The following is a 17,100-nucleotide window of genomic DNA, read 5'->3' as shown; positions in this document are numbered from 1 at the left end:
ACCAGTGAAGTCTCTTTCCCGGTGATGGCTGAGCGTTACTGAGCAGCCTCCAACTGAGCTTGAAGACGTAGATGTGACGTGAGCAACCTGTCTGAAAGTTGGAAGTCTTCTGGTAGCTGTGCCAAGAGAAATCTCAATCATTCCCAATCTAGCAGAGACGGAGAGCGTAGGTATATGTAAGGAGATAACATAGACACAGACTAATTATTGATCACTAAAATGATAGTTAACATTAGTAATTAAACTTAAACAGCTAATGGAAGTCCAAACTGCCTGAGAGCTTCTCCTGTACTATACGGTAATTCCTCTACTATGAGACAGTAAGTCTCGTGGTTATGACCCAATCGTTAGCCTATTTTTATGACCCAATCCCAATGCAGCCCTCTACTTGGTTACATCAACATGGCGCCATAGGAGGTTCGGGTTGTGAGGAGACGCTGACCCCCTTGGTTGTTTCGTGTATGTGGTTGAAATGACAAAACACACTTGAGTTGAATGCTGCCTCACTGTCTGTAAACGGTAGGCAGAGCAGCGAAGCAAGTGCATTCTGGGATTTGGTGTCTTTCACCCATATGAGCCAAAAACACATTTTCTGTCTTTTCTCGGCCTAGAAGGCCCCGATTTGTTTTTATTTTTGTTGTGATCAACTGTAACTTTAATATAGAGTTGTCTCAAATTCTCACACAGCAAATTACAGTTGTATGACTCCTGTACTCCAACAGGGAATGAGCACAATGTAGAGAAAATTAGTCAATTAATCAGTCAAATTGACAAAAAAATAGCCATTGATAATCCTAATTTCTTAAGTAGAATGTGTGTAATGTGACCAAACCTTAATTTGACACTAAACTTATATTAGCACTCCAACTAAACATTATTTTCATTAGATTTATTTTTCGTGATAAATCTTTAATATATCAAATAGTCAAATACTGAAAACCAGTCAAAGTGACAACTTCATGTCGTTTCTCACATTTTTACTACATAAGTGACCCAATTTAAAGATATATTCATCTTTCCAACAGTGAAATATCCCTTTAGCTGTTTTAATGTCTTAGTATAAGATGCACATTAAGTTTATCTATATCTATTGAAACAGTTGTACATTATTTCCAAATTGTATATATTTTAAATATTGCTTGTGTAGTATTCCATTATTTCATGTATATTGTTTCCTATTTAATGTATACTCTGTATGTGTGCTGTGTCTGATATTTTGCTGCTGCAACACTGTTATTTACCATTTTTTGGGATCTACCTACCTGACTTTGAGCAACTAGAGAGCAGTTTAACTGATATTCATGCTTTTTAGGTCCTAAAAGGTTAACAATTAAGAGCGACATAGCATTAAATGACGACATGAAACAACCAGATTGTAATTGAAAAGGATTTATTTATGTTCTGGCTGACTGTTTATGACCTGGGTCTCTCCTTCTTGCCTTTGTAGAGAGCCAGCAGGGACACGTTGGCCACCTTGACCACCTTAAAACGAACACCAGGAATATCACCAACGGCGTGACCTTTACGTCCAAATCCTGCCACCAGAACCTCATCGTTCTCCTGCGAGACCAAAGGGAGAGGAAAGACCGTCAGTCCATATATCAAGATACTTTAGGACCACATGATGTGGGGGTATGGTGAAGGGTATGTGATGATGTGGGGGTATGGTGAAGGGTATGTGATGATGTGGGGGTATGGTGAAGGGTATGTGATGATGTGGGGGTATGGTGAAGGGTATGTGATGATGTGGGGGTATGGTGAAGGGTATGTGATGATGTGGGGTATGGTGAAGGGTATGTGATGATGTGGGGGTATGGTGAAGGGTATGTGATGATGTGGGGGTATGGTGAAGGGTATGTGATGATGTGGGGACCAAGGGAACTTTATCAGGATGCATAGTATCCTGGATCCATGAAATAACTGGCCTTTCAAAATAAAAGTCTGCCTGCCTCTATGGGAATTTAACATAGGGGTGTACTGACTTATGCCCCCTGTATTTTAAGGAAGAACATTTATTTATTTACGATACTTTATTCATTCACAAAGAAAATTGGTGTCCTTAAAGACTGGATTTTTATCATTTTTTTAATTAAGGCATTAAGATCTATTTCCAAAATATTTTTTATTCCTCTTTTTAGTCAACTTTAGCATGGCTTCATAACCTTATGAGCACCACTGTATATATCTGGCTGATCTGAACCTGGGAATACAACTAGTTATAACACTTGGTATGATTTAGCTTAGTTTAGTTTTTCTGCTGCATTACAACACACTTGTTGGCTATTATTTAGGGATGTATACAGGGCAGGCTTTACCTCGATGAAGTTGAGGCAACCGTCGTTGGGGACGAAGGCGGTGATCTTCTTGCCGTTCTTGATGAGCTGGACTCTGACACACTTCCTGATGGCCGAGTTGGGCTGCTTAGCCTCAACGCCACTGCAGACGGAAAACACAGAACACTCTTTAACAAACTCAGAACTAAAAATAGTTCAAAATAACTGGCAGGAAATGGCAAGAGCTTTACGATTGAACAGAAAAACAACGCAATTCAACAATGATTTTAGAACTTTCCAGTAGGTGATGGAGAGGAGACCGGCGTCCCCATGGTGATTGGAGTTTAAAACATCCAATGGGAGATAGATTTTTATTAGAGATGCACCGATAGAGCGGCCGGTGACTGGAATTGGCCGGTTTTCACGTGCTCGGCCATGACCGGCGACCGGCAGGTCAGTCTGACATATGGTGATTTCATGCTGGTCAACGCTCCAATTAACTGACAACATAAGTTATACCAGTTACAGTTCTCAAGGACGCACGCACACACGGACGCCACGGCACGCACGCCACAGCACGCTCTCTTTCTCCTTTCTCTCAACTTTTCCGCCATGTGTGGTGCGTACCCGCTCGCGATGTGAAGCGCGTGTCGGCGCTATTCTCCACATGTAGGAACCTGGTGAATTAACCTGCGACATGTCAGCTGTTTGGGAATTCTTCAGCGTGTGTGCAGAAGATAACAAGTTTACAATATGCAACACCTGCAAGGAGAAAGTAGGGCGTGGAGGGACGACACCAAAAACCTAAATCACATTTCTTTAGTTGATATTGATGTGAAAAGAAGGAAATGGTTCTAACATTGCTCTTTAGATGTGTGTGAATGTCCCACACCAGGAGTAATTTATATAGTTCTATTTTATAGTGATCCATTATCTGTTCAACACATGTTCTATTAAAGATAGAAAATAAATATGTAAAGTGGTTAGAAAAAATGAAATCAGAATCGGCTAAAATCAGTATCAGCTGGTCTAACTCAAAGAAAATCAGAATCGGCCTAGAAAGATGTAATCGGTGCATCTCTAATTTTTATTGATCCCAAAAGAAAGGGAAATTCCGGTGTTGCAGCAGCAAAATATCAGACATACATCACACATACAGAATATACATGAAGTAAAAGGATACAAATATACATGACATAATAATAGGATAGAATATAATATGAGAACAAATAATTTTAAATATACAAGTTGGGAATAAAAGGAGGGTTTAAATCAAACTGTAGTTAACAAGATTTTAACATCAAGGGGCAAAGGTCAAAAGCCTAAAAATGACCAGCTGTCTGTCTCTTTATCATGAACAGGGGTTTGAGATCAGCCATCACTCCACTCACGTGTGATAATATATAAATACAGAAATTAATTTGCCAACATTTTATAAATTCGGTAATATCCTGAGGGACCTACGAACAAATCGCCCAGCTCTACTTCAACCAGTAATGATTATAAAGGAGTTAAGATTACACTGCATGAACTAAGGTGACCATTTTACCATTTATGTTACGTAAGTGATGTGTGTATTGAAATAAACTAAACCGTCCGTTGTTTAGGGTTCAGCAGGTGTCCTGGTACTCACACTTTCTCAAGCACGATGCCTTTGGCGTGGGAGGCTCCTCCGAAGGGGTTAGCCTTCAGGGCGGTGCCCAGATGGGCCTTCTTGTACTGTTTATCATGCCATTTCTGCTCACGGCGGTGGTTACGGAGCTTCCTGGCTGTGCGCAGACCACGACACTTTCCTGGAAGACAAAGATCAGCAGGGAATTAGGGGTGCAAGATATATCGACTCAATATCGTTATATATCGAAAGAGTCGCGATAAGTATGCAATATTTAGTTCATTTTGTGGAGCGCAGCGTCCTGTCTGCTGGCTGGGTGGCTTAGTTGGGTTTGATTTAGAGCTTGAAACGCTGTAATGATCATGTTTCATTGGCATGTTACCGTGGTTACCGTGCCACGTTAGTGCACATCAGCGCACGGGGCCACTACGTGACAAACCCTATGGAGCGTACCACTACGTGACAAACCCTATGGAGCGTACCACTACGTGACAAACCCTATGGAGCGTACCACGTGTGCATATTTCAACGGAGTGACAGTGTGAGTGAAGAAATAGACAGCAAAACGGAGCGAATCAGAGAAGAGAAAGAAAAGTTGTGTCCTGTTCTCGTTATACATTTGATATTTGATACTGTCCAACCAGTAGAACATGTCCTGTTCTGTAGACATGGTCCTTTGTTATGAATCTATTTTGATGTGCTTTCCCGAAACTTTTGTAATTTTACATACGTTTAAAAATATCAATCGCAATATCACATTTTGTCAATATCATGAAACCCTGATCCAGAATAATGTTAGAGCCAATGCAGAACCAGGGTCTTGTTTTCTCAGATTGATGTGGAATTCGTGGCTTATGTTTCACAGCATCTATGTCTCCAAATCACAAAGAAACATCAAGAAGAAGGCCTTCATTTATCACGCTAGGGGAAATTCACAATTTTTCACTTTCGTTTTTCACTCCGTTAGAACAGTTGCACACACATTAAACACAGGCCTAGATTACAAACGTGCTCAGGACCTATACATGGAGAGATGTCAGAATGAGAGGGGGGGGGCTCCGAGCAGTTGGGGGTTCGGTGTGTTGCTCAAGAGCACCTTGGCAGAGCCCAGGAGGTGAACTGGCACCTCTCCTACTACCAGTTCCTAACCCAACTCCATACGGACTGAGCTACTGCCACCCTCTTACGATAATTGTGAAAAAGAATGCATTTTAATGAAGGCACAGAAAAATAGTTTCCCTATTCTGTGGGCGCAGTATGCAGATTTAGAGTTAAAATGGGTTATAATTGAGTTACCATCACCTGTGCTATGAACAACAACTTCTAACCAATCACTACACTTACATGCACTTCAGTAAGATCACGGCCAACTGCCTATAGCCATCTGACTTCTTACACATCAAGTAACAGAGAAACATGGTTTCTTAAGTCTCTCCAACTAGATTTAATTCAGTTCAAACTCCAACACCAAAAAAGCTCATTAGGTAGCTTCTGGAGGACCAGGTGAGTCAGTTTCCACACCTCAACAGTTCAGACATTTGAGCTGTAACTAAAAAACGGTTCCTTTCCCTTAAACAGTGTGGCCAGTCCAAATGCTTTTTTTTTTTTGCAAAGACCAGGAATGCAGAAAACCGGCACTTAGATTTGTTATTGCTATTATTTAGTTACACAAATACGACCTACAGGGACCGCAGCAACGCAATCAGCATCACTTGGGAACAGGGCTAACCCAATTTCACACCAATTAAGAGCTCTCAACATTTACAAACCTACAATTCTAAATCGTATCAAAGTCTCCAGTTAACATTAGTAGGTTATGAGAGGGACTGACTATAGCTAGCTGTACAGCTACTAACATATGAGAGGGACTGACTATAGCTAGCTGTACAGCTACTAACATATGAGAGGGACTGACTATAGCTAGCTGTACAGCTACTAACATGAGAGGGACCGACTATAGCTAGCTGTACAGCTACTAACATGAGAGGGACCGACTATAGCTAGCTGTACAGCTACTAACATGAGAGGGACCGACTATAGCTAGCTGTACAGCCACTAACATTAGTAGGTTACGAGAGGGACCAACTACAGCTAGCTGTACAGCCACTAACATATGAGAGGGACCGACTATAGCTAGCTGTACAGCCACTAACATATGAGAGGGACCAACTATAGCTAGCTGTACAGCCACTAACATGAGAGGGACTGACTACAGCAACATTAGAATTTACTGTTAATACTGAACACTCACTTAAATGCCTTGTGCGCGTCTTATCGCGACATTTCCCCCCAAACCCCTGCAATTATGACAACTGTGCTCAGACGAGCAGAGGAAGCCGTATTAGCTTATTAGCATGAAGCTAACTGGACTGACGAACACTCCCAATCTGAGCCTGTATACATCAGCAACATCAGGAGTTCAGCTATTTAATTATCTGTTCGTTATACTAAAATATGAATATGAACTGCTTAAAGTGTAAAAGGGAGGTATGCTAAGCTAACCATGCTAACACGCAGCTTGCGTTAACGGTACGCAGCTCGGACGTGTTATGGCCGCTCCACGTTGCGAGGAAAGAGAAGTAGAATAAGTCCGTTTTTTCATCTACTGAGGAGCTTTTTCCATTACAAATACATCGAAAATAGTCTGTAAGATATTCATATACGACATCGATATGAAAAATTGCAGCAGTGAACAGAATAATTAAGTATTTAGGATGAAGTTTAAGCCGTACCCATGATTGCAGAAGCGAGCTTGGGATAGAAAGGAAGGACCCAGCATGCACCGCGGCAATGTCTAGTCTGAGGACCCCGGCCAGGCGTGGCCACAGAAAATGCCTGACTGAAATTATCACAGAAAGGTAAAACTATCGCGATTTTTTTGTAGGTAGCTCAGCCTATGTATTCATTTTAAACAGGCTACAGAACAAACAATTGGAATACTTGTGTTACCACACTGTGATATTTGGTACCTTCTATATAAATCAAGGTTTTACTCCAGACTTTTCAGTTTTTTAACACGATTTGAGACTTTTTCTTACATGCAATCTATGAGTAGCCTATCACTTGTTTAATCTAAGATATTTCTTAAATTTTCTTCTTAATGTTATAGGTTATGTAACATTGTATAGGTTGGATCCTATGGATCTTTGACGTAGTACTATTGGCCTCATCGATATATGAAAGTTAAAACTATCTGATGATATATTGGTGCTCAGTTCCTACACACTGCTGGCTATCACCAGACCAAGCTCCATCTTTTAACATAGAGGGTTTTCACGACGCGTCATCAGACCCGAAGGCGCCATGTTGGAGGTACTCCGCATCACAACAAAGCACAGCCACTGAAGTAGATCCCCAACACCGTCAAGGAAAATGGTTAATTATTGCCGTGTTTTAGGTCGTACCAATAGGTCAGACCGAGAAAAACATTTGGAATATTATCGACTTCCAAAAGTTATTAAAAACCAGGGAGAGGAATGCCAGAAGTTATCAGAGGAAAGGACAACCAACCAGGATCTACGAGGGAACAATCAGTCTTGTTCGGTCTTTGAAATGAAAATAAACGATTGAGAGTCACTTGGCTACACCTTGAGTATCACAATGATATCATACAGTTAAGGTTAGGTTGATTAAAGACGTTATTGCATTACTTACTTTGGCTTCACACCACAACGGTCGTTAATGACTTGGTACTGCGTCTCCCTCACCCATCCACACACCATCTGGTTATAAGCCTCCAAACTTTTGTAGGATTTAAGGTCTTCTGCTGTGTATGGGCTTGGCGAGAACACCAGGTAGTTGACTAAATAGATAGATAGATAGATTTTTTATTGATCCCAAAAAAAATGGGAAATAACATTGTTGCAGCAGCAAAAATTTCAGACACACAGCACACATACAGAGTAAACATAAAATAATAGGAAAAAAAATATACATGAAATAATAATAGAATAATACACTAGCAATATTTAAAAATATATACAATTTGGAAATTAAATGTAAAATGTACAACTGTTTCGATATATAGATAAACTTAATGTGTAAGTTGGGGAGTAAAAATGTACAACTGTTCTATATCTATATCTGGATATGCAACTGAAGGAAGAATCACCGGGTCGCCACGGATCCAAGAAGAGGGAGCCAACTTGTAGGAATCTGCACCGCCAGTAAACCGTAATTTCTCAAAATATCGCGCCTTTCTTGTGGTCCAAGTCCTTCCCTATATGCCTTTGCATCTTGGATGCGTTTTGATGAGCTTTTCTGTTGTTTAGACATAAAGTATTAAAGTATCCAAAGAGCACAATACTCCATTACTCCATTCAGTTGTTTACACCGAGTGCCTCCGATATGGCCGTGCATCCAGGTTACCGCCCAGAACGTGACGTTGGTGAAAACCCTCTATTGAACATTAGTCTGGGGAGTCTGCTCAGTCTGCGGGACCAACCAGTTCGTGTAAATGGTCACGTTATTTTTAATCTATTGATACGTGTTCACGGGGACGTTTTTCTCGTTTTTTAGGTGGTGGCAGCACGAATGTATTTCAATGGGAAGCATATTTCGTGGTCACAGCACAAAAATGGTAGGGAGTAGTATAAAAAGCCGAAATCCGCGTAGGGAGGCTGGATGGGTCAAACAATACAGGACTTTCACCCTGGCGAGGGGGGATCGAATCCCGCGTGTGACGTTTAGTTTCCCGTAGTCTTCCTAATAACAACCGTCCCGTTATTGTCGCGCGTCCTCCGCGGCCGTCTCCCGCCGTGTGAGGCGTCCTTTCCCCGTAGGGTATTTCTGTCTGGCCACCACGTAAAAAACGAAAACAACGTCCCTGTGAACACGTATCAATAGATTAAAAATAATGTGACATTTACACGAACTGCCGTGAGACCGGGCTGGACCAACGAGCATAGTTCAAATCACTCTGTACGCCATTGGATAGTCCTTCAACCAATCAGATCAACGATCTGTGTGACGTAGCAGCGACAGCGACATCAACCGGTTGCTGACCTTCGGTGGCCGCCATGTTGAATGTAAACAAGAAGCTGCTCGGTCGCTTCTCTATCATCATCGTGTTACACCAGCCAATAGCGCACCAGGTAGATAAGCCAGTTTGTGATTGGTTCCTGCAAATATGTAACGGAAGCAGGATAGATAAACGTACAGGTCTCCAGCCTGAGCTGCAGGGAGGAATCAAACCCCCAGCAGATCTGGCTGGTTTACCCAGTCTAACTTACCCTGTATAAACAAACTTTAAAAAAAGCTACTGACCATCTTGCCACCAGCCACCAAATCGGGTCAGGCTTTGAAACAAACTGAACAAACAGTAGTAGCCAAACATTAGAATTGCAACTCCCGCCGTGTCACGTGATGACCTCTGGCCCAAAAACACTTTCCGTAGACTTACATGGCGAAAGAGACGTCTATAAATTGGTAGCCTATAACCTGAACCCTGTTGTTGAACCCTTGCCGTGACTTTGCCTGGAACGTTACCAAGTCGTGAGTCGTGACTTGAAGTCGTGTCTTTGCGAGCTAAAAATTGTGTCTGGAACGCAGCATTATTATACATCCATGCTAAGTGGTAGTACTGGGCAGCTTCCAGTATGAATGTGGTCAGATCAAACTGTGGTAGTACTGGGCAGCTTCCAGTATGAATGTGGTCAGATCAGACTGTGGTAGTACTGGGCAGCTTCCAGTATGAATGTGATCAGATCAGACTGTGGTAGTACTGGGCAGCTTCCAGGTGTGAATGTGATCAGATCAGACTGTGGTAGTACTGGGCAGCTTCCAGTATGAATGTGGTCAGATCAGACTGTGGTAGTACTGGGCAGCTTCCAGGTGTGAATGTGATCAGATCAGACTGTGGTAGTACTGGGCAGCTTCCAGTATGAATGTGATCAGATCAGACTGTGGTAGTACTGGGCAGCTTCCAGGTGTGAATGTGATCAGATCAGACTGTGGTAGTACTGGGCAGCTTCCAGTATGAATGTGATCAGATCAGACTGTGGTAGTACTGGGCAGCTTCCAGGTGTGAATGTGATCAGATCAGACTGTGGTAGTACTGGGCAGCTTCCAGTATGAATGTGATCAGATCAGACTGTGGTAGTACTGGACAGCTTCCAGTATGAATGTGATCAGACTGTGGTAGTACTGGGAAGCTTCCAGGTGTGAATGTGTAACTGTGTGAATGTGATCAGGGTGTTCCTGCAAAAGAGAGGCTTCCTCTCAGTGAAACTCCCGTGAATAAATACATTTTAAAACCCCCCTTCCCTAGTTCCTATACCCCCCTACTTCCTACTGTTCGGACAACACCCATTTTTGAACTTGGCCTTCATTTTGAGCAACTACTATCAACTAACACCTGTATAGTTTCCTGACTGTATCATCAAAGGCTGAGAAGCTATCGCTGTGACAAAATCTGTCCGCAGACATATAGGCCCTTTATTTTGGCGTCGTTGGCCAAAATTTCCATAATAGTCCTTCAGCAAATTGCAATTTAAGTGGTCTGAGAAAACTAGACTTCTGCACCTCCTCTTGGCTCTGTTTTCAGGATTTTGGATAATCTAAACCAGTGGTTCTCAAACTTCTTTCAATAATGTACCCCCTTTGAATTGTGTTTTTAAGCCAGGTACCCCCTGACCAGTGCAAAACATTTTTACATCTATATAAAAACAACAATACAGTGTCGGCAGTGATAGATTTACTAAACAACAACCTTGTAACTGAAAAACATTTAAATGCTACATTTCAAATGTTCAGAATCCATCACTTACAGTAATTCATTCATTATTATAGTATAATTATTTTAGGAATTATGCATGACATATTTTAATCATATTTTATCATAAGTATTTTGCAAAAAGTTCATGTACCCCCTGCACTACTCCAAAGTACCCCCAGAGGTACACGTACCCACATTTGAGAAACACTGATCTAAACTGTGACAGGTGACTTGAAAATAAGGTCTTGTTATTCTATGTTTGTGCAGTGTTGTACTGCCTAAAACAGGCAGCTAGAACGTTACAATAAATTATGAAATATATTGTTTTTTCATGTCTGAACATTCGTACATTCAAGGCAAATTCACTATGATATATAAGTGTATTTTAAGCACTTTGTTTTGCCGGTGCACTCGTCATTGTGATGACCTTTATCTGCTGAAATGAAATGTATTTTCCCTGAGCTGAATTGAAAATGTGGGACCAGCAGGGGTGGGGCTGAGGGCTCTCTCAACCCTGTCTGCCTCTGCTCTGACCTGATTGGCTGATTCGTCAATCTGTCAGGGGGCTTACAGACGGTGGGCTGATTAAAGAAGATTACGAGCGAGCGAGAGGGGGAGAGGAGAGTGTGTGCTGGCAGCACACTCTGGTCACCACAGCAATGGCTTCACCATGGAAACACTGCAGCATTCTCCTCCTCTCTCTCCTTCTCCTCCATCTTCAATCGTCCACTTGCCTCGACCGACAAGCTGCTGCCAGGTAGGTGAAGACGCAGAGCGACACAGACAGAGAGCACGTGTAACCTTGGTGCTTGTTGTTTTTGACCTCGGTCAGTGTATCTTTTTGTCATTCAATTTTCATTTCAAAAACAGGCCCTAAAGGCCGATCTTCGCCAAATTTGGTACAGAGCATTGTAGTGGGATGTTGAACAATGATCTCAAGTTCTTTGCTGATGACATTTAATTTGGCCGAGATATGATATGATATGTGTGTGGTAGCTAGCTAGGAAAATTTGTTTGGTCGTCAAATGCGCATACTTTAACGTAGCAAAATTCCTTGAGTAAATTTTGGTCACGTCCATCTGGAGATGCTACCTAGCAGGTTTCGTGCTGATCCGTCACACGGCCTAGGACGAGTTCGAAAATGTTGGTTTGTCTCCTGCTCAGCCAGTTGGCAAAATAATTGATTATTTCTACAGAGTAGAATTTCAGCAAAGAGGCTCCCCACACGTCCACTGTCTTTTCTGTGTGGAGAATGCCCCAAAGATAGGAACAAACCCAGATCAAGACGTTGTTGATTACATTGACAGATATATTACATGTGAACTTCCTCCTGAAAGTGATGCTATGCATGAGATTGTTGCTAGTGTTCAGATGCACCTGTTTTTGAAATGAAAATCGAATGACCAAAATATACACTGACTGACCTCTCGTGCCTCTCTAATCTTTGACGCTTGACACGGTCAGCAAAGATTACTGATGGGTTTCTACTGTTGGAGCCCCACCAGATGGTCGTTTAATTAATTTGTTACTTCGTTTAGGCTGCATAAGTGATTTTCTTATTTGGTCATTTGGGGGCAGAGAGACAGGCTGAAAACCCAACATCTGGCACACCGCTTCCTTTGTGTTGACATTTTAACCTCTGGTGGATTTGTGAGGACTATGGTTAACTGCTCCTCAGATCTCTGCAGGGTAATCAGCTGCCGGTTTTCATTTTCTGGGAAATAATCAGACTGCTAATGGAAACAATACAGAGCAGCGCCGCCTGCTGCTATGGAGACGTATTACGAGCAGAACGTACGCTCAAGTCGGCGTCGCCTCAGTGAGTTCTGAGGAACTTTTTGGACCTCGGGACCCGACTGATCAGTCTGACTGGCTTTACTGCCGACGGTCGGCCGTCTGGTTGGTGGGTCAGAGCCTTAAAATGTATTTTTAAATTGAAATGCGGGCCGGATTTGGCCCGCCAGCCTTGAGTTTGACACCTGTGTTCTAGGGTGTAATTTCCATTTAGGACAGGAGGGACATTTTCCAAATCCAGTTTGTGTCCCCCCCTCTTTCAAATTAGTTTGATAGTCTCGGTGATTAAACCAAAGTTACATCCTTATATTAATAAGATAAATATATAAATATTCATAGAAGGCTTTGAGGAGTGTTGTCGGTTCTGTGCCAAGGCTTCAGAGCGCGTTTCGAGAAACCCTATAGGTTTTCCGTGAAGCGCGTATGGAGGCTTGATGACATCCGACTTTGATCGCCACATTCCTCTCAAGGCAATCTGTTTATTATACAGTTATGTTATACAATCATATCAGCAGAAAATACACATATATTGATATAAATGCATTAGGTGAGAACCGGGACGAATTAAAAACTTTTTTTAATTAAATGTCATTTACAAAGACATCGTACAACACTGAAAGCTAAAATTTGGTCACTAGCAACCTCCATCTGTCCTCTGTCAAATACAGTTGCATTTTCAGCTCTGAGCGAAAGCGTTCGGGAGTTATTTAAGCAGTAGTCAGACGTGCATTTGGTTTCATTAGTCCCTCCTGGCCGGGACGAAAGAAACATACAGTTTAAGCTATGTACACTTCCCACAACTTCAATATTTGGCAACATATCATGAATGGTACTTCAGATAGGTGTTATTTCAGATAGATTGCTGCAGGGCTATACGTCTCGGTGAATGTCTGTTAACAACTCATTGCAATCTCACGGTTATGGAGATACCACGGCACTATGCCGTTTATATAGCTAGAATAATACATGTTTCCAATTATATCATGTTTCTATAGTATAAAATGTTATTTCACTCTGTTCTTTTGTGGGTAAGGCCACCACACATCCAAATAAGTTCCCTTCATGACCCCCAGCCCATCAGTCTCCATAGGATAACATGGGGAAACTCCACCCCCTACCTGATAACCCCAAATATATTTACATCTTTCTAAAATCACTTTTCCATGTCTCACCTGCATAAAATATAGTATAAACACAGATATTAGTGCAATTACTTAGAATACATGGGGTTTACTGCCTGGTCGGGACGACGGAAACAGCTGTCATTAAACCTATTTTGCACCCAAACTAAAAATCTCTGACATTCCACACTGTAGGACGTTTTAAATCACTAATTAATCTGCCGTATGGTCATAACAACGGTACATGACGCAATAAATACAACCTGTCATTAAAAAACAATTACCGCATCAAACATTTTACTTGCCGCACTCAAATTGGGTTCGCTGGTCTAACTTAGTAGCAGCATGACGTCATGACGCCAGCTGTCCTGCGTCTGGTGGACCTTGCGTGCTGGACGTTGGACGCTGACAAAATTTGATATTTGCAACGTTTGTGGTTTTCAAGATAACTGCAATGTTTCAATCGTCCCGGTTGTACCCCATAGACATTTTTCTTTCTCTTTATCTCTAAGTCTTTACTGGCGCAAAATACATGCACGTGTTTATGTATATATCTGCCTGTTATACACTCCTTGACCAGCAGGTAGTATTGTGAGCCTTGAGAAATTAACCCTTTCGTGGACCAATTTGGTGCAAAGCTTCAATGCTTTGTCACTACACTCCACTGCATGTTGTCCCCTCTCTCTCTCTCCTGTCATATCTTCAGCTGTCCTGTGGAATTAAAGGCCTAAAATGCCCCAAAAAATAACCTTTAAAAAAAAGAAAAGAATCTGTAAGCATAATCCGGGCTTTTGCAGAATCATTCAATCAATGTTCTCGCTGATTACGTTGACGTGAACAAAACACAAATGGGATGATGATGTTGATCTGTGTGGTGTGACCTTTATGACCTGTCTGTGTGTGTGTGTGTGTGTGTGTGTGTGTCTGTGTGTGTGTGTGTGTGTGTGTGTGTGTATGTGTGTGTGTGTGTGTCTGTGTGTGTGTGTGTGTGTGTGTGTGTGTCTGTGTGTGTGTGTGTGTGTGTGTGTGTCTGTGTGTGTATGTGTGTGTGTGTCTCTTTTTGTGTGTGTCTGTCTGTGTGTGTGTGTGTGTGTGTCTGTGTGTGTGTGTGTGTGTGTGTGTGTGTGTCTCTGTGTGTGTGTGTGTGTGTGTGTGTGTGTGTGTCTGTGTGTGTGTGTGTGTGTGTGTGTGTGTCTGTGTGTGTGTGTGTGTGTGTGTGTGTGTGTGTGTCTGTGTGTGTATGTGTGTGTGTGTCTCTTTTTGTGTGTGTCTGTCTGTGTGTGTGTGTGTGTGTGTGTGTGTGTCTGTGTGTGTGTGTGTGTGTGTGTGTGTGTGTGTGTGTGTGTGTGTGTGTGTGTGTGTGTCTGTGTGTGTCTGTGTGTGTGTGTGTGTGTGTGTGTGTGTCTGTGTGTGTGTGTGTGTGTGTGTGTGTGTGTGTGTGTGTGTGTGTCTGTGTGTGTATGTGTGTGTGTCTCTGTTTGTGTGTGTGTCTGTCTGTGTGTGTGTGTGTGTGTGTGTGTGTGTGTCTGTCTGTGTGTGTGTGTGTGTGTGTGTGTGTGTGTGTGTGTGTCTGTGTGTGTGTGTGTGTCTGTGTGTGTGTGTGTGTGTGTGTGTGTGTGTGTGTGTCTGTGTGTGTGTGTGTGTGTGTGTGTGTGTCTCTGTCTGTCTGTCTGTCTGTCTGTGTGTGTGTGTGTGTGTGTGTGTCTGTGTGTGTATGTGTGTGTGTGTGTGTGTGTGTGTGTCTGTGTGTGTGTGTGTGTGTGTGTCTGTCTGTCTGTGTGTGTGTGTGTGTGTGTGTGTGTCTGTCTGTGTTTGTGTGTGTGTGTGTGTGTGTGTATGTATGTATGTGTGTGTCTGTCTGTCTGTGTGTGTGTGTGTGTGTGTCTGTCTGTGTGTGTGTGAGTGTGTATCTGTGTGTGTGTGTGTGTGTGTGTGTATGTGTGTGTGTGTGTGTGTGTGTGTGTGTGTCTGTCTGTCTGTGTGTGTATGTGTGTCTGTGTGTGTGTGTGTGTGTGTATGTGTGTCTGTGTGTGTGTGTGTGTGTGTGTGTCTCTGTGTGTGTGTGTGTGTGTGTGTGTCTGTGTGTATGTGTGTGTGTGTGTGTGTGATTGTATGATTATGTAATCATTGCAATCCCACAATCCACAGTCCTGTCCTCATAAACAAGAGGAGCTAATCCTTTTTTTTCGTCGTCGTTGAGTCGGGAGGATTTGACGACTCTATGCCTCTTGTTCTAAACAAAGCACAGTTATAATACAATTAATATGTGGTGACAAAAATGTGAAATATATTTTATTCTACTTTTAATGAGAGGCAGAACGTTTCTAGACAGACGGGGAGCATCTACTGGGCTCATTTAAATTAGACTGATCCAACCTGGTCTCACAGAATTCTGTGAAATGAACTCAAAATCTGGGACAGTTTCACGGAATCGCAAAAAATTTCGTGGTTTTCACCAAGAGGGCCAGCTTCTCCTCGGACCGCGAACCTCCTACGGCGCCATTCTGATGCTACCAAGCCATCAGCTCCCGTTAGCATCCCATTGACTGCCATTCATTTTGACGTCACTTTGACAGAGAATAACTTTACATCTGAAGAGTTTAAAGACTCTATTTGTCCATTGTTTATTTCTAAAGAAACACGACAATGTATAAAAGGCTCCATTACCTTGTAGCTCACGTTATGGCTCCGTAGCAGACGTTTTTATAAAAATAGGCTAACGATTGGGTCATAACCACGAGACTTACTGTCTCATAGTAGAGGAATTACCGTATAGTACAGGAGAAGCTCTCAGGCAGTTTGGACTTCCATTAGCTGTTTAAGTTTAATTACTAATGTTAACTATCATTTTAGTGATCAATAATTAGCCTGTGTCTATGTTATCTCCTTACATATACCTACGCTCTCCGTCTCTGCTAGATTGGGAATGATTGAGATTTCTCTTGGCACAGCAGGTTGGGGGGGTCTGGGTGTCCTCCCCCAGGGAAGACTGATCTCACAAAGTGGTGTATGTATGACAAGCCAATTTGTATGCCGTATTTGCGTTGTTTTGCTCTGCTGTGCCACACTACACCCCGTAGGCCTAACGCCCTGCTGTACTGAAGGAACCAGACTTTCATCGCTAAGACAAAATAACAGATGTAATGTATTTAAATCTTATTTATTTGTACACTCAACTCTTCCAGCATGCGACACACGTGCGACAGAGGGAATAAACTAACAAAACTGGACCGGCCCGTGGATCTGTTCATTTTTCCGATTCCCAATCAGCTATTTTGTCAACATCGGGACCGATATCCGAACTTAATATTGCATCGGTGCACCCCTGCTTTCGCTGAACTACTGAATATGGTTCTAGTGTCCGCTGGACATTACCCCACGCTGGCTCAACAAGAAGCCTTCTACGTCCTGCTACGTCCTGCAGTGCCCTGCTATGACATGAACTACTACGACTATTTCTGGTCACTGTTCCACTATCTTTATTATGACTATTATTACCACTGTTCATCACCCCCCCAACCAGCACCGTCAGACACCGCCTACCAAGAGCCTGGGTCTGGCCCAGGTTTCTCCCTAAAAGGGAGT

At 42.5% G+C, this 17,100-nt stretch overlaps 2 protein-coding genes across 5 annotated transcripts in view; one reads left to right on the top strand and one right to left on the bottom strand.

Moving 5' to 3' along the window:
• Positions 1–1,373: 1,373 nt before the first annotated feature.
• On the bottom strand, positions 1,374–6,724 carry rps23 (ribosomal protein S23). The gene is made up of 4 exons (XM_031301391.2): positions 6,618–6,724; positions 3,907–4,066; positions 2,316–2,436; positions 1,374–1,560 (listed from the first exon to the last, which is right to left on the bottom strand). The coding sequence occupies exons 1-4, from the start codon at positions 6,619–6,621 to the stop codon at positions 1,414–1,416; spliced, it is 432 nt and encodes a 143-aa protein (XP_031157251.1). The 5' UTR covers positions 6,622–6,724; the 3' UTR covers positions 1,374–1,413.
• The window catches only part of atp6ap1la (ATPase H+ transporting accessory protein 1 like a), a 23,051-nt gene continuing 12,596 nt past the window's right edge, over positions 6,646–17,100 (top strand). For 2 of the 4 annotated variants that reach the window (XM_031301398.2, XM_036002130.1), the window contains exon 1: positions 11,146–11,357. In XM_031301398.2, the coding sequence (XP_031157258.1) occupies positions 11,260–11,357 (98 nt within the window). In that variant the 5' untranslated portion in view covers positions 11,146–11,259. Of the gene's footprint in view, positions 6,744–11,144; positions 11,358–17,100 lie in introns of those variants that run through there. The other 2 variants (XM_036002131.1, XM_036002132.1) reach the window with 2 other exon arrangements.

Source organism: Sander lucioperca, chromosome 6 (genome assembly GCF_008315115.2).
Source record: "Sander lucioperca isolate FBNREF2018 chromosome 6, SLUC_FBN_1.2, whole genome shotgun sequence".
Classification (NCBI taxonomy): Eukaryota; Metazoa; Chordata; class Actinopteri; order Perciformes; family Percidae; genus Sander; species Sander lucioperca.
This window is presented reverse-complemented; position numbering and strand designations above follow the sequence as displayed.

Bases quoted from the DNA above. Each gene is read 5' to 3' on its own strand.
- rps23 (XM_031301391.2), bottom strand. The intron at 2,437-3,906 runs GTGAGTACCAGG...TTCCGTCTGCAG, and splicing joins GGCATCGTGCTTGAGAAAGT to TGGCGTTGAGGCTAAGCAGC. The intron at 1,561-2,315 runs GTAAAGCCTGCC...TTGGTCTCGCAG, and splicing joins GTTGCCTCAACTTCATCGAG to GAGAACGATGAGGTTCTGGT.